The sequence below is a fragment of the Aythya fuligula genome, chromosome Z (assembly GCF_009819795.1).
Source record: "Aythya fuligula isolate bAytFul2 chromosome Z, bAytFul2.pri, whole genome shotgun sequence".
In the NCBI taxonomy this organism is placed as follows: Eukaryota; Metazoa; Chordata; class Aves; order Anseriformes; family Anatidae; genus Aythya; species Aythya fuligula.
Window position 1 is genome coordinate 40,143,343 of NC_045593.1, and position 27,220 is coordinate 40,170,562.

At 36.6% G+C, this 27,220-nt stretch overlaps 1 protein-coding gene across 1 annotated transcript in view; it reads left to right on the top strand.

Annotated features, from left to right (window-relative positions):
• Positions 1–27,220, top strand: part of TRPM3 (transient receptor potential cation channel subfamily M member 3) — a 308,506-nt gene that overhangs the window by 152,921 nt on the left and 128,365 nt on the right. The window contains exons 3-6 of the mRNA XM_032205316.1: positions 301–505; positions 9,848–10,061; positions 13,026–13,150; positions 26,172–26,343. Of these exons, the coding sequence (XP_032061207.1) occupies positions 301–505; positions 9,848–10,061; positions 13,026–13,150; positions 26,172–26,343 (716 nt within the window). The remainder of the gene's footprint in view (positions 1–300; positions 506–9,847; positions 10,062–13,025; positions 13,151–26,171; positions 26,344–27,220) is intronic.

The window sequence follows — 27,220 nt, forward strand, 5'->3', positions numbered from 1 at the left end:
TATTTTTAATTTCATTTTGTACATATTTAAAGCAAAGCAATGATTTTATTGAAATATAGATAGCCCAAAGGAAACAAAATCATAGAATGAAAAGGTAATATCTGTATTATGTTTCTTCCAAAAATAGAGGCTTTGGTTACATGCTCAGCAGAATTGAAAGGTTTTGGCAGTGAGGGAAGAGAGGGAAGGGAATGGGGAAGACTTGTAGGCAATTTATTATGGCTTGTTTTCCTATTAGTTTTGTAAGTTACACAATTTTTGTACATGTTACACAATTTTTCTGCTTGTTTAATGTCATAGGTGTTGCTGTGGGCGTCTAATAGGTCAACATGTTGGACTGACTCCAAGTATCTCCGTTATCCAGAATGAGAAAAATGAAAGCAGGCTTACTCGCAATGACATCCAGTCAGAGAAGTGGTCCATCAGCAAGCACACACAGCTCAGCCCGACAGATGCTTTTGGAACTATTGAGTTCCAAGGAGGAGGCCACTCCAATAAAGCCATGGTAACCACGTTTTTCTCTTAGATAAATAACGCTGCTATCTAAAAAAAAAAAAAAAAAAAAAAAAAAAAAAAAGACATTCATAAATAAAAGAATTTTTAATATCATTTTTAAGTATTATTTAGCATAAAGTCATGCTATCTGTTTTTATGTATTATGTGCCAATAATGGCAGTGAAGAGAGGGAATTTTAAGAGCTAGAGAGCATGAAAGAGGCAACCGTTATAACCAAAAATATGCCAATCTACCACTATCATGATTTTCTACCAATGACGATCCATCTATCTTTTTCTGAACAACTTTAGAATTCATCTATGGTTTCCCATTGCTGGCATATGTCTGTTAGGCAGACAAATTTGAAATAGACCAATTTTTATTTTTTTTTTAATATTCCTTTAGATATATGTTGGAGGATAGACCAGTTAGACTTACTTGTTTATGTTTTACTGAAATAAGAAGCACACTAAGTGTTTAAGTTAAGAACTGGGAAATCCCTATTCTGCCGTGGATTTCCTTGAGCAAGTCATTTAGTCATAATGCAGTGTTATGGAGAGATACCAAAGTATACTAATCTGAATATATTTCTCCACTAACTCAGATGTTTCCAGTGTCCATGTTAACCTGTGGGTTTCTACATAGCATTGTAGGAAAGGAAGAATCTCTCTGGCTATATCTAAACTGCAAAACCTGGCAGTAGGAAAATGAAAGATGAGTATATACCTAGTATACTGTGGCCAAGAGATTGCTGTGCACAGCTGTGAGTGAGGGCAAACACAGAACCCCCAGATGCTCTGCAGAATAACCTGCCCAGCAGCCCAGGGCAATCTTCCTAAGTACTTCCATGCAAGATTCTCAGAGTTATTGCAGCACTAGATGGATTAGTGATGATGAAGAGCTCAATACTGCTCTACCAAGAGCCAGATAGTTTCCTCAGATGCATATGTTGGGGGGGTGGAGATGGAAATATTACTTGAGTGGATGGTACTGTTCACCCTGGTAGATGTATTCTGATGGTACAAACTAGAAAACACCATTGCCCCCAGAAAGAGTGTCATTCAAAATAGGTCATCTCTCTCCAAACATCACAGATGCCTTATGTTCAGTTACTAATCAATCACCTAAAAATCTGCAAGGCCATTGCTAGTGAGAGAATCTGATTCAGTAAATAAAGTTTGTTTAGTGTGAATAAATTGACACCTCCCTCAGAATCCAAGTGAAGTAAACCATGCTGTTGATAACTTCCCAAGGAGTGGGAACAAAACAGAATAATTTTCACAAAAATTAAGACTCAGAGATGTAGTAACCATCATGTTATTACCTATATATGGTTACTTTGATTTAAATCTGCCTTTATGATATACAATAATTACTAGAGCTGTTTGAGTGACGTCCGTGGAGAGTTCTTTAAAACAATAAACTGTCCTGCCTAGGCAAAAGTCATCTTGGAGAGTTCTGAACTGTTTAAGAGTTTAAAGAAGCAGATGATATTAATTGTGCTACAGGATTTCTGGCCTCCTTTGGGATTCTGGTGTCTTGGGAACAATGCCATAAGAGAATAGATTTTCCAGAGTGTATGCCATGTGTTGAAAGTAGTATAGTAAAAGTGAAACTGTAGAGACAAAAGTCAAAGTCGACATGAATAGAAAAATCTTGTCACAGAGCACAGTCAGGACTTGAAACAAACAAAACTAAGCCCTGAATAATTTAAAAAGTAGAAGACAAAAAAAGGTTAAGAATCTCAGATATCTAAATAAGTGACAAGTCAAGGACAAATATAGAAGAAACATTTATTTCTAGAAAAACTCTGGATTTATTTTGACAATACTAGAAACAGGAAGATAGCTGCATCTGTCGTCTAGTCATAGTCATTAAATCTCACCTGAAACATGGAAACAAAAAATTCTTAATGAATTAGATATGTCTATAAAACCTTCAGAAATTCAATCATCTTGCTAGTGAGAAAAGTGTTTCAAAATAAGCTACTCACTAAAAATCTCTGAAAGGGTGTTCCACTTGGTTACCATCAGTGAGAAAAACACCTTCTATATGATCAAGGCCCAAATAAGGAGGTTTTCAAAACCTTAATGACACATTTTTTAACAAAAATAATAATAATAATAAAAAAATTTGCTATACTGTTATGTGTTTGTCACTGAAAAGAGTATGAAGGTTTCTTAATGGTCTTATTTCCAATACCAAACAGTCAAGGAGGTTAGGGGACTAACTAGTCGTTGCAGTTTTATTAAAAGAAAATTAAACTCTTGTCTCTGAATTTACTAGATACAAGGTCTTTCCCATAATAAACAACTAACCTTACCAAATCTAAATTTTTCTGTGAAAACTTAGCCCTTACTCACTGAAAACAATGAACCATTTTTTTCCAGGAGACAAGGGGAATAAAGAACAGTTATAGTATATTGAAATATAAGGCTTGGAAAAAGGAATAAGTGCATAAAAACTCTGGACAACAGTCTTATTTAATTAATACCTGGATACCACCTAATCAAAACTAAAAGTGAAACTGGAACATAAAAATGGACTGCAGGGGGCAATACTATAGATAAATGTTTGTTCTTTTCTCAAAATAAAGTACATATTTATTTTCTAAATACGAGATATCAAATACAACTATAGCATACCACCTGACTTTTTCCTGACACTTGTGGTAAATTAATGTTATTCCTATTGCCTAAAAGAATAATTTTATAAATGTGTAAAATTTGGCAAGATAACAAAGATAAAGCAAAGACTAGGGGGAAGAATTTGGTATAAAATTTATCACCAATATTTTACCCTGTTTCCTGAAATGGATGCCTATACTTGACATTTTTTAAGCATGGTAAACACAGGAACATTATCTTGTTATATGTGAACAGCAAATTTGGTATTTTTTTTTTCTGAATCAAGGCTACAAAGAATGAGAATCATAGAATATCCCTAGTTGGAAGGGACCCATAAGGATCTTAGAGTCTAGCTCCTGACTCCACACAGGTCTACCCAAAAATTCAGACCATATAACTAAGAGCACAGTCCCAATGCTTCTTAAACTCTGACAGGCTTGATGCCATGACTACATCCCTGGGGAGCCTGTTCCAGTGCATGACAACTCTCTTGGTGAAGAATCTTCCTGATACCCATCCTGAACCTCCCCTGTCACAGCCTGACACAGTCCTATCGCTGGTCATTAACGAGAATAGATCAGTGCCTGCCCCTTTCTGACTCTGTCAGATTACCCTGATCCTGAGAGCAATTACTAAGCTAGTGTGACTGATTCCCTCCACTCTTCTTCATTAGGAAGCTGTAGACCACAACAACATATCCCCTCAGCCTCCTCTTTTCCAGGCTGAACAGGCTAAGTGACCTCCTCATTCCCCTCTAGGCCCTTCACCATCTTCATAGTCCTCCTCTGGACACTCTCCAACAGTTTCACATCCTTTTTGTATTGTGGTGCCCATAACTGTACACAGTAGTTGAGGTGAGGCCACACTAACACAGAGTAGAGCAGGACAATCACTTCCTCAGCCAATGTCGTGCTTGATGCACTCCAGGCTACAGTTGGCCCTCCTGGCTGCCAGGGCACACTACAGGCTCATATTCAGCCTGCTATCAAGCAAAACTCTCTCTCTGCAGGGCTACTCAAAATAATATGGAATACTTCATGAATTTACATGTCAAGAGATGATATTTATTAACAGAAACAACTTAAACCTCAGATTTACAATGGGGAAACTAGTACCTGTAAATTCACAAAACAGATTAGTATGTATAAGACTGACAGATAATGATTTTGTCCACTGAAAGTAACAGAATTGGATTTTATTAATACATATATTAATTTGATGGTAAATATACATATACTTTGCATTACTTGCAAGTTATAAATGCAGTGATATATTACATCTGTTGCCACCATAATATTAAAAATGGTATCTTTAGTTGGGGGGGGGGGGGGGGGGGGGGAGGACGGGGGGAGAGAGAAAGAAAGAAATTTAAAAGTTAACATGGATTGGAACAAAACAGTCAAGTAAAGAACATTTAGGTATATGTAATGTTGGTAGAATTCTATGTACCATTAATTTGAATTCTGCAGTCAAATAGAATAAAATTTCTCAAGTGGGATGAATTTTGCCGATAAATTGAGTTGTTAATTTTTCTTCAATGAGACTGGTCTATGGTCTAAGGTACTTACATCAATAATTTGAACAGATTGTACAATAGATTATGCAAAAACATATAACAGAGAAGATGAGTAAAGAAGAAGAATAAATGGTGTCAGTTGCTAAAGAGGCCTTTCTTTCAGTCTTTGTGAAACCACAGTTGGTCCTGCAATAATTTTGTGGGTTTTTTTTAGATCTCTAATAATTTCATATTTTCTTTCCAAGTGGCTCATCCCATTTTGTCATCTCCTGTGTAAGAAACACATTTTACAATTTTGCTTCTCATGTTTACATTGTTGGTTTTTTTTTTGTTTGTTTTTTGTTTGTTTCTTTGTTTTTGTTTTTTGCTTTTGTTTTTGTTTTTATGATGGATTGTCAATTTTGGCATCTGAAAGTTGGTTCTCTTCATTTACAGCTGAGAACAGAGAAAGATGTGGAGATACAGAATCATTTTCAATCATTTTTGCAATCAGTGAATTAAAAAAAAAAAAAAAAAAAAAAAAAGGATTAATAAAACTTAATCTACTTATATCATTATATCATTTTGTGTTTAGCATTGAAGAAATGATATGCATGAATTCATCTAACTATAATTCATCTAACTATCTACTGGTGATATATTACCTTGAATCTGAGAGCAATTACTAAACTAATGTGACTGATTTCATTCTAATTAAAAGCAATAATCTGAATGATTTCAAAACCAAAAAATTAGTGCACTAGTTAAGGCAATCTTGCTGTGATGTGTTTTGCACCAAATTTATGACCAAACTAAACCAATTTTTAAAATTTTAACATCTGCTTCTACATAACAGATGGTGGAAGGAAAAAAAAAAAAAAAAGACATAATATTGTTTCATTAACTGGTATGTTTAGATTCCATCTCAATCTCTTTTTAAGGACCACTTTTCACTGAACTGAAAAATATTTTGATCATGGTTTCTCAAGGTTAGCCAAAAAATGTCTTTTTTAGGAACTTTAATGAATTAAACACTTTCATTCTATTTTTAATAAATTCCTCCTAATCAAATACATTTTAACAGTACATTTAATGTGCACAATAAGAAGCTAGCATACCTTTGCAGATGTAGAAGAAATAAAATTTATTACAGTATTTTTGGCTTAATGTTTCTTATATGACATGGAATCATAAAAACACATCAATAGACTGTCCAAAGTACATATTTTGTTTCTTACATAGACTTCCTAATATCTGGGTTTTTTATATATTATCATTACTAATGATATTGAAGTCAAGCACACAAATGTATATTTTTGCTTTTAAAATTTATTAATTTCTGTCAAAACTGTGTTAAAAACTTTTTTAAATCTGTCTGTTTTTAGAGAGAAAATGTAGAGATAATACTTTAACTCACATAAATCATGAAAATGGCAGCAAGCATTGTTTTTGTTATGGTAAATTAATATTCAAAGGATTTTTACAGTGTTCAAAAGATGGTGTCCTACATGAAGAAAAAGGGAAAGTAACACAGAAAGACATCTAGTTAAAGAACCTGTAAGTCAATGACAACCTTTCCACCAGCCACTTAAGCAGGACTTAGATGGAGCCTTCAGCTGTTGAGAGTATTAACTTTTAAGGAACCAGTCTGGTTTCAGTCTAAGTTACAATTTTACTCTTGAGTATAGTGGGAATTAGATCAAGCCTGTTTTATATGAAAAAGTGTAAAAACATCCACACTTTGAGGGATGAATCTTTAGCTTGAAGGACTATCTGCAGCTCTGATTTTTTTTTTTTTTTTTTTTTTTTGAGGTAGGTGAAATATTCAACCAGTCTTTGTTTGCATCAAAGAGAACTGAAGGAGCGATGTTAAAATGCCTTCCAGATCACAAAATATCACCCAAAGAGATTTTATTTGAAGAAATACAACAAAATGGACCTCTATTCTGAATCTTTCTCATTTATACATTTATGCTGTCATCTGCTGTCATACACCATATATTTCATAAGATAGCTGTGCTTGACCAACAGAGAACTATTTTTACCACTCAGTAACTTTGATTTCTACCATAGAGCATGGGAGTTCAACTTGGAAACATCCAGCTGTTTGACTGGTTATGAACACAGTTATGTTTTAGGAAACTATTTGATAAAAAAATGAAACAAGTATTAGTATCAAATGGCACCCTTGCTGATAGCCTCTGTACTAGTTAAGGGATCAAGTGGGCATGATAAATTTGATGATCTTATGGTCTTATGCTGAATCAGTCAAATTTTCCATCATGTTTTCTGGTTCAAAACTGTACTTTTCTTTCCTATCTTGCTGGCTGCAACTGAATTATTGCATCCTATCTCTACACCATTCCCACAAAGGAAGGATTAAATTATTTGCCATTAGAAGTGGTCATTTCTACATCTGACAGATGGTTATATCAGGCTTAGCTTATGTTTACATTTAAGTTTTAAATCTGCCTCCAGAGGCTATAGCAAAAGAATTAAGGAATGGCAGAAATACTTATTAAGTTTCTAAACACAAACTGCAAAATTTGAATATTCTGCTACATGACCGAATTTTTAATTTGGACAAAAATTACTTTTAAAGTGTTCATTAATAATTTAATCAATGCTTTGAAAATGACTGCAAAAATAAATAAACAAACAAACAAATAAATAAATGGTTTTTTCTTACTTGTTAACATGTTATGTAAATAGTAAAAGATCAATCCAAAGCATACCACAATTAAAATGCCCTCCGTAAAAGCTAAAACTAAGGTCGCTGCACAGATGTAAAATCATCATTTTAGGTGCCATTACTCTTCTCAAAAGATTCTAAAACAGTGAAGTTCATCAATGATGATGTAAATTTAAATTTACATGAAAAAACATTCTGATTCACTTTTGCTTAGATTTTCTCATAAATAAATAAATTATTATCTCCAATATTGAATTTCACCTGAATTATAAAGAACAAGCAGCCATTTGTAATATAATATATCTAAATTTCAAATAAATACAGGAAAATATTCCTAACATATGATTTAAGGTTTATGTTTATTGAAACTCGGAGGTTTCAATATGGAAATGAATGGAAAGAATGAAAGAGATTTTTACCAATTAATACATAGACTTAAGAAGGTAGAGACAGCAGAGTCACATATTCTGGAGGATAAAAAGATACTAAAGATTACACAATACATATCTGAAGCTATTTGTGCCTTCATTTAGTGCAAGCCAGAATGATGTTGTGTCCCCTGCTTTAGAAAAATTTGTATGGCCATTACTGATATGAATTCACTTTTTCTAATCTGCTTAAAACTCACAGTCTATCTTTGCTACAAACAATGTAAGGTGGCAAGGATACTAAAACATAACCTCCATACTTAGACCAGTACAGCATTTGTATAGCTCCCTGAAGGATGATGTCTCTATATTAATGAAGTGTAATGAGCAGTAGCATTTTGTAGCCTCAGTTCTCCCTAGGTCCAGAGCAAAGGGAATAAGAATTATTCTCATAATATTGGTCTGTTAAAAATTCAACAGCCCTTGAATCTTAATAAAAATTATTAACTTCACCATCTGGTCAGTGGGATCGGGTACCATGAAAGGTTTTTCTTAACTCTCATGCAAGTAATTGAATGTGTAGCTGTTGACAATATAGTTTACATATAGAAACTCAAAGGTACCATACACTCTTGCCAAATATAAGTATTGTATGCTCTTCATCCATTAGCTGTTAAGAATTTGCATGGCAGCTGAAGGGAACATTACTGATGTATTGGAGCAAAGGAAGATTCACAAGTTCTTGCTCATCTCTATTTGTCTATGTTCCTCTTGCTTTCCTCTGATGGTTTGCAAGAATGGTCTTCTACTTCCAGAAATGCTGAGAATGGTTGTCCTATTTTTGACAATTCATTCCTGCAAAGAAACCTAACTATTAGCAACTTTTTCTGGAAAAATTCAATGCCTTATTTCTTAGTCAACTATAAAGGAGTCCACCTAACAGTCATATTGTTTACAAAAGCAGAACAATCTTACGGTGATAAATACTGATTAGATATGTTAAAAAGGGAAAAAAATGATTACATGATGTATGTGGATATTATATTGCCTGGCATGTTGCAATGAATAAGGTAGAACTGGACATTCTTCTAGCTGAAAGCAAAGGTACCGGTGTTATATAACTGAAGGTTATGCTGACAACTTGAAATAACACTATATGCATTGGTTCAGTCATAAATTTGGTAGATAGGTAGCTTTCAATAACCCATTTTATTTGATTACGGTGGTCCTTACATATTTGACAAGTTATAGAGAAGATTTTTATCCTCTTTTTGGCCCTTTTATATTGTGCAGCTAGAATTCAAAACAGGCATCTGCCCTGGTACTGTTACTGTGAAACTATTCAAATACCATCAATAGAAAGACTGAGGAGAAGAGCCCCATATAGAAGGGCTTATCAGGAAGAGACAGGCATGTGTGTGATATAGTGGGGCTATAGAAAATTTGAAGGCAGTTCCTATGTAAGACAATTCATACAGGTTCAACACATTCTCCCTTTGGACAAAATGCTGCAGACATAGCACAGAAGAGCTGAGAACCTGAAATGTATAAATGTATTTCAAAGTCATTTTAGGTGCCTGCACTTTGTTATGCAAATTAATGAATCTGTACAAATTAGTCTGTAAGTCTCATTCATTCATTCATTCATTCATTCATTCATTCATTCATTCATTTGAAAAGTACCTCTTTAGTGGTCTTGCTCAGTTTAAACACATGTATGTTTGAAGAACCAAACATGTTTCTGTTCTTGGCTACCTTTGGAGTGCTTGGTTTTGTTAATTTTAATATAAGACACAAGCAAATGCACAATTGTGACTCTGATTACCTGGGTTGTTTTTGGTGGACCATTTAAACTTTTACTCAAGCTTCTGCATCCTTAAATTAAAGACAACTACCTATCAAACATCGTTGTGAATATTTAATTTCTTAATTAATTTCTTAATTTTGTATTTGCATGGGAAAATCATTCAGTCTCTGAACTGCAAGTGTTCCATTAAGCATAGTTGCCTAGTTTTCTACATTTTTAGAAATCACCAACTTACCAATTAATTAATGTTTTTGTTATGAAGGTTGCCTTTTTTCTTTAATCTATTGGGCATAGGTGATATGCATCACACACCTCTGAGTATAAACAATCCTTTTCTCTTTACTGTTGCCGCTATTTCTGCAGTATGTACGTGTGTCTTTTGACACAAAGCCTGACCTTCTTCTGCACCTGATGACCAAAGAGTGGCAGCTTGAGCTCCCTAAACTTCTCATCTCTGTGCATGGGGGCCTTCAGAATTTTGAACTTCAGCCAAAGCTCAAGCAAGTCTTTGGGAAAGGCCTCATTAAGGCTGCTATGACAACTGGAGCATGGATATTCACTGGAGGCGTAAACACAGGTAACAGCAATATTGAAATGAAAGCACAGTGTCATCTAGGAGATTTCATCAGTTTGACCAAAAAAAAAAAAATAGGTCTGATCAGATCAGGATAATATTGCATGTTTTATTTTATAGCTAGCTATACTATGTGTAAACAAGAAAATGGCAAGTTCATACCAGTCTGGCAGCTACCAGGGAATAAAAGGTTCACTAAAGCATGAAAAGTACACTGGGAAACTGAAAATAAGGCTTCCTGTGAGGCAATTATACTAGTACATTGCCAGTGAAGACTTTATGAAATAAACAATCAGCTACCGGGAAAGGCTACTAAACAGAAACCCAAGAAGCCAAACACTTATTGCATAAAATGGAAAACAATTTCATCCAGAAAAAAAAAAAAAAAAAAAAAAAAACTTATTTTCTCTTATAAGACCATCTGAAGTGTGAAAGGAAAAAAGTTCTGTTTTATGGATGTGATAGAAAACATTATGGTGAATAAGTATCACTTTTTCCTTTCTGGCAGACAGCTTGACCCACTTTTTCCTATTACCCCTGGAGCAAGAGAGATAATATTGCCATTTGTATTCAAAGTTAAGAACATCTGTAACATACCATATGGGCCTTCTATGAATTCAATACAGCAGCTGCCCTGCTCTGCTGGGAGACAGCATGTAGGTTTTGGGAATAAACTATAAAACATAATTCCCTAGATGAAAAAAAACTTGGAATAAGCTTCCCAATTACCCTCCCTGAAGGAGGCAGAAAGGAGGAAAGAGTCAAGGGAAAATCAAAGAGTTCTGCTAAAAATAAATGTAAGAAGTTTTGAGACAGGACACACTTGTCAATTCTTGTCATTCTCATTTATGGCAGTAACAACACTATAATTTATTGCTTTAGTAATTTCACAAAGTGTATCCTCTTACTCTCTGTGGAAAATATTGTAATCACTCTTAATTAATCATGCATTGATTTTAGTGTGCTGTGGATCAACTCATATGTATTTAAATACGAAGGAGTGTTGGGCTTTTTAGTTTCCAAAACATATCAAATTTTAAACAATATTCACAGAAGCAATATAAATAGCAAAGAGGAATAATTTATTGACTGTTAGATAGATAAACAGATACACACATGTGTCATAAGGAAAAAAATCAGGTTAAATATTGACCTCTCTTTTGTGGTGATAATAAGTTGACTTGTTGGCAGGTACTGTTGTAATGATAAAGGTAAAGGCAGATTTTAAAAAGAAATGTTAAAACATATTAGAAAACTGTAGATGTTGTACATTCACTGCAGTGTGCACACCAGCTCTGGAAATAAGACTGCAGAAATTTTGTAGATGACAACGAAATATATAATATTTGCGTTTGGGAAAAGGATGACTGCATCATACCATTTTTCAAAACATCATAGTTGTGAATGCCAAAACAAAATGAACAAAACAGAAAAAATGAATATAATTACTGTTGAAAATGATATCTTCTTTTCCTGTAATCAAAAGTGATCTAGTCAAACCAATTGAATTCATGTTGCTGTGAGTTATAAATAGACGTAACTTCAGAAGCCGTTGTGCATTATCAGCTACCTTTCGTTGCTCCTTTTGAATTGTGTAACAAAACATCTCATTGACTCAAAGCTAGGTTTTCAAATTGTTTAGGTGAAAATTCAGTGTTTAACGTGAACTTGTGAGAACTTAGAATTTCTGTATCTAGTCAGTTCAGTTCATGATGAATTTTTACATCGTATTTCTCTTAACAAAATGTATAATTGAAAAATCCTGAGATACTGCTGTTGCATTGTGATGCAGTGATGTGACAAGAATGGTACATACTTAATTATAAGCATAACTGTTAAATAAACAAGTGTTGTGTTTTGTTTGTTTTTTTTTTTTTTTTTCCCGAATATTCATGCTATACTGAAATTGGATTATCCTACTTAGCAGGATTTTTACTTTTTTTTTCAGGGGGAGGGGGTGGTAATCTAGCCAAATATTCTGCTCCAAATCATGTGGATTGTTGGGTTATAATTTTAAAAATAATACCTGGGTATAGGTTGTTTATTTTTCCTTTCATGCTACAGGAAGGAAATTTGACACAAGAACTTTGTTTCTTTCTTACATGGCTCATTTAAAACGATGGTAATATATGGCTAAAATTGTACCTGTTGTATAACTCTTATAATGCCTATCCAGTCATTTTGAAATTCCTAGAATCAGAACAAGAGGCAAACAGAGAAACCAAATAACAGAAAATGTCCACAGCAAATCCACAGGTCTGCCTCAATACAGCTACATAAATAATATTATTTATAAAATATTATTGATGCCCAGGTCAAAAATTATTTACTGTAAAGGAAAGAGGAATGACACATATCCTCTGCACCTCTGAAATGCTAACAAAACTGGTCTAAAGCATATAAGCAGCAGTACCAGAAAGCACAGGGAAGAGAGCTGGGAAGCATTCGTTCTCTCTATACTAATTTCTATTTTCATGCTGATCCTTAGGTGACAGTTTGTTGGAAAGAATGACTGAATAGTTCAACATAGAGTAGTGAAATTATTTTTTTCAGACATTCAGATACAAAGAAACTTTACATATTTTTCTCATTCCTGTACTTGTTCCTATGCTTGGGAAGGATACATATACCATATATCTGTTTGTGTGGATGTCTGAACACAAGCGCAGATAAACATGTTACAGTAAGCTATCAATATTTATTTGATTATTATTATTATGGCCTGTGCTTTTTTTTTTTTTCCCTGCTACTTCATTTAATAATTTTGTAGATCACAAAAGTATTCATATCTTTACTTAATTGCAAGTGTTAAGTTGCAAGTAGCTTGCATTAATTGTATAGGAGTTCCCTAAAAAGGGATTCTATACTGCATCCACACGTTCCCAAAAAAAAAAAAAAAAAAAAAAAAAAAAATGTCTATTTTATGCTTTTTTTTCTTTTTTTTTCTTTTTTTCTTTTTTTCTCCAGGGGTCATTCGCCATGTTGGAGATGCACTGAAAGATCATGCCTCAAAATCTAGAGGGAAGATATGCACCATTGGTATAGCTCCCTGGGGGATTGTTGAAAATCAGGAGGACCTGATTGGCAAAGATGTAAGCCCTATGTGGACATAGGTTACCTCCAATGTATATAAATATTCCAGTTATTTTGTTTTTCTCTCCATCCTGCATTTAACAATTCCTTACAGAATTATTGTCTGTAGCAAAAAAAACAATGCATACATAGAGTTGCCATTACAGTTGATAACAGTTTTGATATAGCAACAAGAACAGCAGCAAGTCAAGAAACAGGAATTTGCATTATCTTCTAGAATATATATATATATCTTCTAATATATATATATATATTATATATATAAAGTAATTTCATTAAATGTTATTCTAACAAATATACTAATGCATCATCCTTACATCAATATGAACTTTGAAGATTGCCGAAGCAAAATCTGATTGGAAACCTTGAATTCAGATGCACTTTGCAACACTATGATGGATCGATTAAGTTCATAACTATAGACAGTTCTCTGTACAACATATTCCATCCTATTCTTTTTTATTACTGCAACTGGGAAAAGACTTGTAAATATCGGCCATGAGATCAGACCTCACAGAGTAATTATGCCAGTCACCTTCCATTGGTTCTTCCAAAACAATACCAAGGATTTGGGTATTTTGATCTTGGGCAGCCCTTTGAGAAGCCAGGTATGTGGGCTGCTTACCGACTTCAACTCAGCAAGTGGGGCACAAGTGTGTTGGGCAGCAAGCTCTCTGGGCTAATTACCAGGCCTTTGAACTAGGTTTGATGAGGGAAGGGAGCTAAAAGTGACAGAGAAGGGCTGGGTGAAGTTGTCACTGCTGTCACTGTTGAAGATAGTAGGGAAAAACCTCTGGGTTGTCCCATAGGATTGTCTGAGGGCTCCTCAGAGAAGGTAATGATCCCAATACCCTGTCCAGAATTTTTCTCTTCTTGCATTCCTCCAGGGGTAACTGTGCCTGCTGCTTCCCTAAAGTGCCTGTATACCAATGTGTGGAGCATGGGAAATAAACAGGATGAGCTTGATATCTGTGTTCGGTCACAGGGCCATGATCTCGTTGCAATCACAGAGATGTGGTGGGACAGCTCGCACAGCTAGAACATTGTCATGGAGGGCTATGTCCTTTTTAGGAAAGACAGGCTGGGGAAGTGAGCGGGTGGGGTTGTCCTTTATGTGAGGGAGCAATTAGAATGTACCCAGCTCCACCTGGGGGAGGGTGATGGTCAAGTGGAGAGCTTGTGGGTGAGAATTAAGGGGTGGGCTGGTATGGGGGACACTGTTGTGGGGGTCTACTACAGGTCACCAGATCAGGAGGAGGAGGAGGTCAATGAGGCCTCCTACAAGCAGCTGCTAGTAATCTCACGATCACAGGTGCTGGTTCTTATGGGGGACTTCAATTTTCCAGACATCTGTTGGGTAAGCAACTCGGCCAGGCATGTGCAGTCCAAATGGTTCCTACAATGTGTTGAAGACAATTTTCTGATGCAGGTTGTGGAGGAGCCAATGAGGCAGGGGGTGCTCCTGGACCTTGTCCTTACCAACAGGGGTGGGCTTGTTAGGGATTGTGAAGGTTGGGGGCAGCTTGGGATGCAGTGACCATGAAATGGTGGAGTTCAAGATGGAACTTGGTGGAAGAAGAAAGGCTAAAAGCAGAATTGCAACCCCGGACATTCAAAGAACCAACTTCGACCTCTTCCAGGACCTGCTTGGGAGTATCTCATGGGATAGGATGCTAGAAGGTAAGGGTGTTTGTGAGAGCTGGGCTACTTCTTCCAAGCTCAGGATCGGTGCATCCCTAAGAGTAGGAAATCAGGGAAGGGGGGCAGAAAACCTGCATGGATGAGCGAGGAGCTCATTGATAAGATCAAAAGGAAGAGGAAGGTTTATGAAATGTGGAGAAAGGGCCTGTCCTCTTGGGAGGAGTATAGAAGTGTTGTCAGGGCCTGCAGGGATGTGACAAGGAAGGCTAAAGCCCACCTAGAGATGAGGCTTGCAAAAGAGATAAAAGAAAATAAGAAGGGTTGTTGTTGTTGTTGTTGTTGTTGTTTTTAAGTATGTTAACAGTAAAAGAAAGATTAGGGATAACGTGGGTCCCTTGCTGAATGAAGGGGGTGTCCTAGTAATGGGAGACACTGAGAAGGTGAAGATACTGAATGCTTTCTTTGCTTCAGTCTTTGCTTCAAGGACTACCTCTCCCCCGGGACTCCTCAATCCTGGAGGGAGGAGAAAGAGTCTGGGAAGTAGAGATCTCCCCCCTAGTTGACACGGGAGTGGTTCGGGAGCGTCTGAGTGGGCTCAACGCACAAAAATCCATGGGTCCCGATGGGATGCCTCCACGTGTGCTAAGGGAGTTGGCAGAGGTGATCACCAAACCACTCTCTATCATCTTTGAAAGGTCCTGGATAACAGGAGAGGTGCCTGAAGATTGGACAATAGCCAATGTCACTAGAGTCTTCAAGAAGGGCAAGAAGGAGAATCCGGGAAACTACAGGCCAGTCAGTCTCACCTCTGTCCCTGGAAAGGTATTGGAACAGCTTGTTCTGGATACCATCTCCAAGCAATTGGAAGAGAAGAAGATTATGAGGAGTAGTCAGTATGGATTCAGCAAGAGGAAGTCATGCTCGACCAACCTCATTGTCTTCTATGATGGCATCACCAACTGGGTAGATGAGGGGAGAGCAGTGGATGTCATCTACCTTGACTTTAGCAAGGCTTTTGATACTGTCTCTCATGACATCCTGCTAGCAAAGCTGAGAAAGTGTGGAGTGGACAGTAAGGTGGGTTGAGAACTGGCTGACTAGCTGAGCTCCGAGGGTGGTGATCGGTGGTGCAGAGTCTGGCTGGAGACCTGTGACTAGCGTTGTTCCCCAGGGGTTGGTGCTGGGTCCGGTCTTGTTCAACATCTTCATCGATGACCTTGATGAGGGAATAGTGTCTGCCCTCAGCAAGTACACTGATGACACAAAGCTGGGAGGAGTGACTGACACGCCAGAAGGCTGTGCTGCCATTCAGCGAGACCTGGCCCGGCTGGAGAGATGGGCAGGAAGAAACCAAATTAGGTTTAGTAAGAGCAAGTGTAGAGTCCTGCACCTGGGAAGGAACAACCGCACGCATCAGTACAGGCTGGGGGATGACCTGCTGGAGAGGAGCTGTAGAGAAGGACCTGGGGGTCCTGGTGGATGACAGGTTGACCATGAGCCAGCAGTGTGCCCTCGTGGCCAAGAGGGCCAAGGGGATCCTGGTGTGCGTTAAAAGGATTGTGGTCAGCATGTCAAGGGAGGTGATCTGCCCTGGTCAGGCCTCACCTGGAGTATTTTGTCCAATTCTGGGCTCCCTGGTACAAAAAAGACAGGGATCTCCTAGAAAGAGTCCAGTGGAGGACAACAAAGATGCTACAGGGCCTGAAACATCTTCCTTATGAGGAAAGACTGAGAAAGCTGGGTCTGTTCAGCCTGGAGATATTCAAGGCCCGTCTAGACACCTGCCTGAGCAGCCTGCTCTAAGGAGCCTGCTTTGGCAGGGGGGTTGGACCCGATGGTCTTTCAAGGTCCTTTTCAACATCTTCGATTCTGTGATTCTAGAATAGGCACAGCTGGTATTTCTTACACTCCTTCACATCATCCTTCTCTTTTAAATCTATACTGTCACTCAGAAACTTTAACCCCCTTGATTTGAAATGGATTATTTTATTTTATTTTTATTTTATTTTATTTTATTTTATATTACACTGGCTAGTTGGAGATTTTTTGAGTTTCTTTCTGCCTCACCTCTGTTTCACTCTAAAACATTCTACCTGGAAATAAGTATGAGTGAAGAAGTAATACAGTGTATGTGCACATTTTTCATAATGATCATTTTGTTTTCTAAATCAATATAACTCATTCTTCTTGGTATATTTGTCCATTAATAAGTTGGGGAGGGGAAGAAGATTCAATTACCAGTTAAGTCCAGAGGAACTACAGTGAATGTGAAGAAATTGATCCAGTTGGGATTTGTTGCAGTTCACTATTAAAGCTCAGTTATTAGGGACAATGCTTATTAACATAGGTTGATATTCTCCAGTACCACAAGTGCTTGTATAATAAGGCTACCAATATATACAAAAAGCAAACAGGATATGGTACTGCAGAAGTAATAGAGAGTCTATATATAAATATGAATTTTTCTGAGATATAATGCAAAAGGCAGAAATTGTTAATCAAAAAGATAAGCTGCATCTTGTTAAAGAACTATAAGGTTAACGTACACATCAATTTCAAGTAAGCAATATTTACTGATTATGCATGGAGTTCTTCTGGTAGCATTGTAAGAAGAAATCAGTCAAATAAGAACATCAAATTGGTCCTGAATTCTGGGACATTTTTATTCCTCCATTAGGTATTTCCACTTTTTGGAAGCTACATACCACAGTTCACAAAAGTATCCACTTTTAAGGGGATTCTGTAGCCTTTCTTATGAAAATATTGAAGAAAGAAGATGACTTCCCAGCTGTTCCAGCCAAGTGGAACAGTACTCTGATTGTTGTAGAAAATAATCTTCTTACCATAAAAGGACTTTTTGTCCAGTGCATGCAGTTTCTTTTGAAACATTTGGTGGGGAAGCTTTTTGAAATCTTATGTTGGATATTAGGAGAAATTTCTTTACAGAAAGAGTTGTGTGGCATTGGAATTGGCTGCCCAGGGAAGTGGTCAAGTCACCATCACTGGAAGTCTTCAAGAAACATGTAAATTTAGAACTTGGTAGATGGTTTAGTGCTAGAGTTTAGTGTTATGTTAAAAGTTGAACTAGATGATCTTAGAGGTCTTTTCCAACTTGAATGATTCTATGATTCTGTGAACATCTGAGTGCACTATATTGACTGGCTCATTAGAGGTGAATGCTGTGAAATGAACCAAGAAGAGGAAATATAAATAATACCATAGGAATGTAAAATGTACTGCCATTAAGCAAGAAACACAAGGCACAAAGGATTATGTAGGGAAAGAAATGTCAATGAATAGTAAAAGACCTGTTGAACTCTAGCATCAACATGGTTTTATGTTTATGTTCACTAAGTCTAGTTAAATTATGATCAAAACTAAAGAGTTGTCAAAACATCCCCTCACAGCTTAGAGCGGAATCAGATATAGAAAACTTTCTTAGTCATGGAATATTTGCGGGGGTGGGGAGGACATTATTTCACATCACCCAGTGCATGCTTTTGCTCTTTGCTTCATGGCACACTGGGCTTGCTCAGCAGAGCCATGCCTCTGCTAACATTCCAGCCCTTGTCATCTTTGAAGTCATAGATGAGAAGTTTTGTTACATCTACCATTCAAATCAGCTTGTGAAGCCCAAGGGCTTTCTTCAGACTCTTGAAGAGAAGTGCCCAAGTAAATCAAGCAACATATTACTGTTGTTTGCTATTTGTTATTGTGATGGTCCCTGAGGAGACTAGTCTTACTCCAGTATGGTAAAAGCAATACAGTAGAAAATAGTGCCTATCTTAACAAACTTAAATTCTATTTTCAAACCAAAGCACGTGAGGGGAAAGTAGTCAGTTGTCTTATTTCCAGTTTTCTGTTAGAAAAACTGAGAAAGATGGCTCTCTTAGTCTTGTAGAAAATGTATATCACAGCCATGTTTCTCCTTACACACAGAGCCATCTTTCCATTTAAAAGAGCTCAGTCTTTGTAGCAAGCATGTGATTGCACCCTTTCAGTGTCCATTAATTCCTAGTCACCTCAGTAGAGAGAGTGTCTGGATTAGAAGTAGAGCATTGATTTTAGTACTTTGCATATACTCAGTGAAATCATCCAGACGTCTCATTTTTAGTCCACAGAAGTGAGTATTTTAGACTTAAATCAGGATATCCTTTTATTGTGTGACATAATGAAGAAATGGACACCTTCAGCATGATATCACTGATCAGTGGCAATGCTGTAGTACATGACCTACTAACTTAAGTAGAAAGCATTGATTTAGTAAATAAAGTTTTAAAAACAATAGCTAAAACATGTTTTGCTTACTAAATTCATTGAAAATAAAAGTGACCTTCTGTGTTGTCACACTCCAAAAATCCTGTCCACTCCAAAACATGTCACCCTCTCTTCCATGCCCACTATAAAAATAAAATGTGGATCCAGCATATAGACATAGGAAGAAATTCATAAATTCTCTAATAATTTATTGTTTTTTATTTATCTTACTTAGAGTATGATTACATGGGTTACAGTGTTTCCCCATACCTCTTCATCAATCTCAGATTTACACTCAACAACTAGCGTATAGAAAAAAATGAAGCTCAACAGAAATCTTGGAGAAAGTGGAATACTTACGATTTTATCAGAAGCGCTAGCCTGTAAAGGGGAAGCCACAGAGGTCAACTTAAATCACTTAGTACAGCAGAACACACAAAGAATATTGTGTGTTCTCAGCAGACTTGTAACATAACACACATTCTGCATCTAAGCAAAAAGTACTATCAGAAAGAAAAATACTTTCTAACAGTAAACTGCTACATATATCAACCTAATATTTACTACTGTGTATGTATATAGTATACACTAACCCTTTGCATGTCCTCCATGTTCCAGAATAAATTATCTTTTTTACTCTTTAGCATTCAAATACTTGAGACAAAGCCATTTCCAATTGTAAATGTTCTTTACAGACTTCACTTATGTTAAAGAACAGATGCCTGCTCTGTTTCTCTTTCTCTTTTGTACTGTTCAGAACATTCAGAAAAAGAAATAATAATAATAATAATTAATAATAATAATACCTGAGTGGTGAGTATACTGCTACTTGAAGCCTACTCTCCCCTACTCTCCCATAGAGCTGAAATCAAAAAAAAAAAAAAAAAAAAAAAAAGGAGAAAAATCTGTTTCTTTTAATATAAAACCTGGATTTAGATTAGATTAAATAAAAGTTGAATAAAAATTTAAATATTTGTTTTGTTGAAAACAACAACAAACAAAAAACTAGCTTTCATATTCTGTGTCTAGAAAAATATTTTTGATTTATTAAAGGCTGCAGTTTCAGAGTAATTATTTTTTATCTCAGTGCAGTTGCTGGATTTCATAACTGTAATTGGATGTTAAAGTACGTCATCACCAAAGTTTTGTCTAGGATGTTCAAATAGTACTCAAAGCAGAACACTGCAGACCTGTTCTATGTGCTTTGTTTTATCTTCCATTTTTTCAATATTGATTTGTATAGTGGAAGATGGAGAATATTTAGAAGCTGGAAGGTTGTATACACCTGGGATGTCAAGGTCACAAGTGACGTTGTTTCAAGTCAGGCTTTCATGGAACAGGCACTTCTAGAATGAACCTCTCAAAGCCACTGGGACAATAACTGACTAGCCAACTTATTCAGGGAAGGTTGGATCCTTCCATATTGTAGTACAATGTATTTTTTTAATAATTAACAACTTGATTACTTTATAACACAATACTTTTTCAGGAAGATGAACATTGTGCTGAAATTTAGTGTCAGACCTGATATACAACATAGGGAGTAATTTATTTCTATAATATTGGTCATGGGTCAGACACATCTCTACTTATAGAACAAGTAAACTGGAGGTATAGAAAACATGTCTAATGAGGAAAGCTTACAGTCCTGGGATTGTTTACTATTTATTACAGTCAGATTGACTGAGGGTTTTTTTCACCAACACAGCAAGTTCTACTCCTTTCTCAATGATCTTATCTGTAAATCCTTCATTATAAATAACTTCATCCAAGTACCACTCCGTCAGAACTAACTGCCCTTTGTTTTCAGAATACCACCAACATCCCTGAGATCACCGAAGGTTATCATCTAAACCAGAAAAAAAAAAAAAAAAAAAAAAAATTTAATTTAAGAATTGCTGTCTCCTTAAGAATTATTATTTCCTTACATATGTGAAAAAAAAAATAAATCACACAGCTGTCAAGCATAATAGACGTGTAGCCAGAGCTCACCATTTTAAACCACACTCTTTAAAATATATGCCAGTGAGTCTTAGCATAAGTATAGCATTCATATTGCCTGGTTTGTATGTTCATATGTCCTGGTTTCAGTTAGGACAGAGTTAATTGTCCTCCTAGTAGCTGGTAGGGTGCTATGTTTTGGATTAGGATGAGAAGAGTGCTGATAACATGGTGATGTTTTAATTGTTGCAGAGCAGTGTTTACACGAAGCCAAGGACTTTTCAGCTCAGAGTGCTGATAACAGGGTGATGTTTTAGTTGCTGCAGAGGAATGCTTACACCAAGCCAAGGACATTTCAGCTTCTCACTCTGTCCTGCCAATGGGCAGGCTGGGGGTGCAGCAAGGGCTGAGAGGGGACAGACCCAGAACAGCTGGCCCAAACTAGCCAAAGGGGTATTGCATACCATCTGACATCATGCTGAACAATATATAGGGGTGGCTAGCTGGGGTGGGAGGGCCAGACTGCTCGGGGTTAGTCTGGGCATCGGTCAGCGGGTGGTGAGCAATTACATTGAGCATCACTTGTTTCGTACACATTATTATTAGTAGTAGTATTACCATTATTACTGTTGTTATTATTATTATTATTATTATTATTATGTCTTAATAAACCGTCTTTATCTCAACTTTCAGGCTTCACTTTCCCATTTCTCTCCCCCATCCCAGAGAGGGAGATGGGAGGGTGAGCGAACGGCTGTGTGGTGTTTAGCTGCCACTCAGGTTAAACCACAACAGTCCTTTTTGGCACCCAACGTGGGGCTCGAAGGGTTGAGATAACGACAGATCAGACCAGAGTATGTTAAACTAAAATTGGTGTAAGTATTAGACCTGCTTAATCACAATTAGACCTGCTAGTCACAATGCTGATTGCTTTAATCTCAAGTCTGCTGTTTCTGTTTTCCAAATTGAGTTTTACAGCATGTTACTTTCTGTATGTGCTCCCTGTTGTGCTGTTTATCCTTTCTGGGCCCTGGTTTAAGATTGTTATGGTACTGTGCAGTGTAACAGTGGCTTATGATATGATGAAATTTCTGGTCATGACTCTAACCTCGTATTTGTACTCAGCACTCTTGTCAACTCTATACTTTGGAAACCATATCTCGGAAACTGTTAACAATTACACCTATTGCCTTCTTTCATCAGGGAGCCAACCTGTGGAGGGGAAATGGGGAGATATTTCTTCCTACTTGTTCAATCTCCCTTTATTCTTCACCACCCTCTTATCCTCCGAGCTTGTTATGATAGCTCTCCAAGATGTTGAATATCCTTCAGATACTCAGACCAGAATGTTCTTGTTGTTATGTCTCCTGAATGCGCTTCAGGTTTCGTTTGAGGTTAAAACAACTACTTAGGAATCTCATCCAGAGATCTGTCCTGAGGAGGAAAATTAACTCTGTCCTAACTGAAACCAGGACAGCATACAAAACAACACATACCTCAGACTGTCAAAATTGGCTCAATATTTTCTTTTCATTGTTTCTTAGTTCATCTGAATAAGAATGTTAGCTTACAGTATGAGACAACTTTGTTTTCTCCTTCATATCTCTTTGTTTAACATTGTGAGAAGTATTATGTTTTCCTTTATCTGCTTTCTGAAAGTTTCAGAATATAAATAAAAGTTACAAATCTCATGCAACCAATTATTCATTATGCCATAGGATTTGCAGTTACAAGTTTTGAATTACAGTTGGTAGACATTTTGCAATTATCTTTAAAGAAATATATTATGGATTGAAGTTAAATTGAATTGCTGAAAAAGAAGAAGATTACAGATAGCTGTAAATGATTCACAAGTTAATTTCAGTATGGCTTTTTTTTCAGTGTCAAAGCAATGGAGCTCCCTTTCCATGCCTAGTCTGGGCCAGGAAATAATTACTCTAAGAAAAATTGTAAGGAAGAGGGATTTAGCTCGAATTGTAAACTACAATGTGAGAACCATGCCTGAGGCAAAGCTGGGCACAGACATGTTACAGAGGCTTTAAACAGTGATGCTTCCAGGATCCTTTAAGTTAAACCAAGAACTACTCTATTCCCTGGTGTGCCCCAGAACAGTGGGGCTTCAGATAAGGTATAATTTGAACAACAGCTGCTAGGTCTTTTTGAAGCAAAACACACATTTTTCTTTTTCTTTGCACCATAACAGTGAATGCACTAAGTTAGTTGTTAGTTGTAAATGCCTTGCCTTCTTCTAGACTGCACAAATTTATGTTGGATAGCATGCATAGGGACAGATGGAGGCATGTGCTAGTTGGCGTGTTACTGGACAGCACCCAATCTGGGCTTTCTCTCACTGCATCAGTTTGACAGTCAATGCCAATGAATGATATGCCTTGTCCCCTGCCCTGGGGCATCCAGCACCTGGTTTGTCTTCTGTCACCTGTCTCATTACGTTTTGCTTATTTCCTATGTTGAGATATCCCAAGTGATTTTTCAGATATTGTCCCTGTTCTGAGTCTCATGTGACAATGGGGAATGAAAACCAAGCATAGCAGTGTTTTTAATTCAAGGGCAACCATTGCAGTTGGCCTAGTTCCTCACCTGTTGACAGCCCAAGGGACCCAGCCCTCACCCTGCGGAGCATGGATATTGCCCTACAGCATTCTACTTTCATATTAATTAACCCTTATTTAGAAGGGTTATATTGTGTATAAATACTTCCTTTCAACTCTGTAAAGGAAGCTGTCAGGGGACATTATTTCCTCCTCTCAATGCAGAAAGTGGATCAAAATTATTCCCTCTTCTCAGTGCAGAAAGAGGATGGGAAGAAATTAAAAAGTCAAACTTTTTCTAACCTTTTAACTTGCCTGTAAAATGTAAAGAATTGAAAAGGACAAAGGAATGGGAACTGCAAGAGTGAGAAACTGAAATCTGCTGAGTGATGTTGTAAACCAATATCCCTCAAGGAAATAGCCTCAAAGCCTAAGATTTTGTTGTGTTCCTGAAGATTTTTTTATCTTTTAATCACAATAGAAATTTGTGATCTTCATTACAAAAAAATGATTTTCTCTTTTTGAAGTGTGCATGTTGTGAGCAGTTTGATTGAAAATAATTGCAGCCTTGTTTTTACATCTATAAATTTTATTAACATAATTCACCTTGTAGTTAGTCATCAGGCATGGAACTAAAGCATAGCCTTCTAATCTGCTCTTAAGCAGCATTACTATGCCAATTACTATGTCAATATGTGGAGTCTTTTGTGCTGCATCTTATTAGAAATGTGGGTCAACCCATGACCCTTAGAAAATCCGGAGATATGGCTCTTGGGGACAAACCACAGCCCTTCAGTAAAACTGCATTCACAGCAACAGATTTTCTTTCTTGTAATTGCACAATGAATAGGTGAATCAAGTCATTCCTCTTCTTGAAGATCTTGCTGTCCTGTGCCTTCCATACTGAGAAGACAGGTAGCAGTTGCCAGGCTTGTAACTGTTTTAGCTTGAATTTATTTGTGTGAGAAAGAACCTTCTTTCTCTTTCTGACAGTAGCAAGAGACACATGGTTCTGTGTCTGTAGAAGCTAGTTAATGAGCGTGTTCCAGCAGCATGCTGATAGCTCTTAAGCTATACTCCCCTTGTAGAAGAAATGCTTTATGAATGGGACTCCAAAAGAAATAGTATAAAAAGAAACATGAGCCAAAGCTATCACCTGTTCCTGCAGTGTCATGCATGCCCTTGCTTTTGGCCAGCTGCCCCCTCATGTTCTCAGAACTACTTCCTTGCTTTTCCAGGACAGAGAGCTTGCAAAGTACTCTCTGTGGGACAGTTTAGAACAGCAGCAGATGCCCATGGGTTTCTCCTTGCCATTGATGAGTTGACCAAAGTGCTGCAAGAATTAACAAGTGAAATAAATAGATAGGGATCTCTGGCCAAAAATAATAACAATAATAAAAAAATAACATAATATTTATAAAGAATTGTTTATCAATTAGAGAACTCTTTTGAATAACAGAAAGGGGCAGAATTTTAGAAACAAATTAGTAACCATATTTCTGTGTGCAAGTAGTCCTGCCAAAATGTAAGAGTAAACATTTTTGTGCATTAAAAAGGACAAGTTTTTGTTAGATTTCCAAAAAGTACAATGCCAGAGCTGTGAAGAAAATTCCTTGCAGAGGAAGCATAACACAGCTGTTTTGTGACAAGTCACTTCCGCATTTCTTCAGCCAGGACTTCATCTTACAAACTGACAGTTTTGTCTTTCCAAAAAGAAAATGTATGTGTAAAAAATACAGGGAACTATACTTCTATCAAACGTATTTGAACTATCAGCCAGAATCCCTCAACACAACACCAATTCTTTTGTCACATCAGTGCAGCCTTATTTATGTAGACCCACTGAAGTAGCTGACAGCCAAATATGACACAGTGCTTTGCTTGGTCTGAGTGGAGGCTATGAATGGAACAGCTCTGCAGTAATTTAATCTGTTTGTCTACAAAAGAGTTTCTCTTGATGAAAACAAATCAAAAGAAGTGTAGCAGGCTCCTCAGTGAATGGAAACTTTCTGAAGCTATTGTCAATGTAAGTAACTGTCTTTGTACTATGATAAAAATAACTCAATATTATTTTTTTTCCAATAAAATTGAAAATATGGTGTAATATCATGTTTATACCTCTCCAAGAGTGGCATTCACCTGTGCTGGGGTGTCTGTAGGGGGTCTCCTGAACTGGTGGCTCTCAGTGAGATAAAACAGGGGCCTGGTCCTTGTGGAGGCTATCAAAGAATCAAAGAGTTAAATTGGAAGAGAATAGGGGTTAGGACAACATTGTTGAAAGACAGCAACAGACAGACTGCATGTGTGTAGTGTTATAGACCTTTGGAGATTATTAGCTGGACTTGTCATTGAAACAGTGGCCATTGATGTAACTGAAACAGGTAACTCTGGAAGAATCTTCAAGAAATGTCTGCATTTAAAGAGTCAGTGTTTGTAAAAGGTAGCCACACTGCTTTAAGTGCCAACGTTATTTTCTATTTTGCAAAGGAAGCAAGCAGTGCTCAAATGCAATATTTCAATAGTCATTTACAAACTATCGTCTTTTAATTGTCTTGTCAAATGTTATCTTTAACTGATTTAGTTCAAATGGTCTTTTTTGTTTAGTACTATTTCTTCTGTCTCTAAAATGCAGGTGGTCCGACCATACCAGACGATGTCCAATCCCATGAGTAAGTTGACAGTGCTCAACAGTATGCATTCTCATTTCATTTTGGCTGACAATGGCACTACTGGCAAATATGGAGCAGAAGTGAAACTCCGTAGACAACTGGAAAAGCACATTTCACTTCAGAAGATAAATACAAGTGAGTAACATTTTCTTTTTTTTTTTTTTTTCTTTTTTCTTTTTTTTAATAATTACAATTCTATCAAAGTAACTAATTTTAAATAGGCAATAAGGTCTGTATATTCTGGGGAGTAATTCTACTATCTAAAGTGATGAGTATGAGATAATAGAGGCAAATAATAGTGAATCAAGTGAATAAATTTTGATTTCAGAGTACCGTGGGTGAGAACGAAGCACTAAAAGATGTATGAATTTGTTCATATATCTTGAAACTTGCCTGAAACAAGTTCAGGGTATATTTGTCAATATATATGACAATATATATATATGTCTCTTGTGGTTCAACTTAGATCTTTGGTACCCCATCTCCTTAAAACTGTATATAGTTCCAGTCCCCTTCATTTCATAATGAAGACAATAGAATCAATAAGGACAGAGAAAAGGGTGACAAAAAGGGAGAGCTTTTCATGAAAAGGCCTTTGCAAGTGCTAATATTTGTGGATGTACAGAGGGATATGAAATGACAAATGTGTACGACATTGAAAAGTTGCAGGAGAAATGACTGCACAACTCAAGCAGTCCCAGAGCCAACAATATTTAGAGGCTGAGATTGTTTCCATATAAGTGATACTCTATGTTTGCACTATGTTTCTTAGTCCTAGGCAGCTGTCATTAACCACAGTTAGAAACAGAATATAAGGCCAGATGGTCCTTTGCTCTCTTCTTTTATGACTATTTTGAGATATCACTTTCCATAACATGATCAGACTGAAGCATCAGGTCTTCTCTCAAGGTTGTATCTTTTCTTTTACAAGCATATCCCACTTTTCTACATAAAATGAGAAAAAAATATATCATTTGCATAAAAGATTAAATTTCAATATTAGTATTATTAT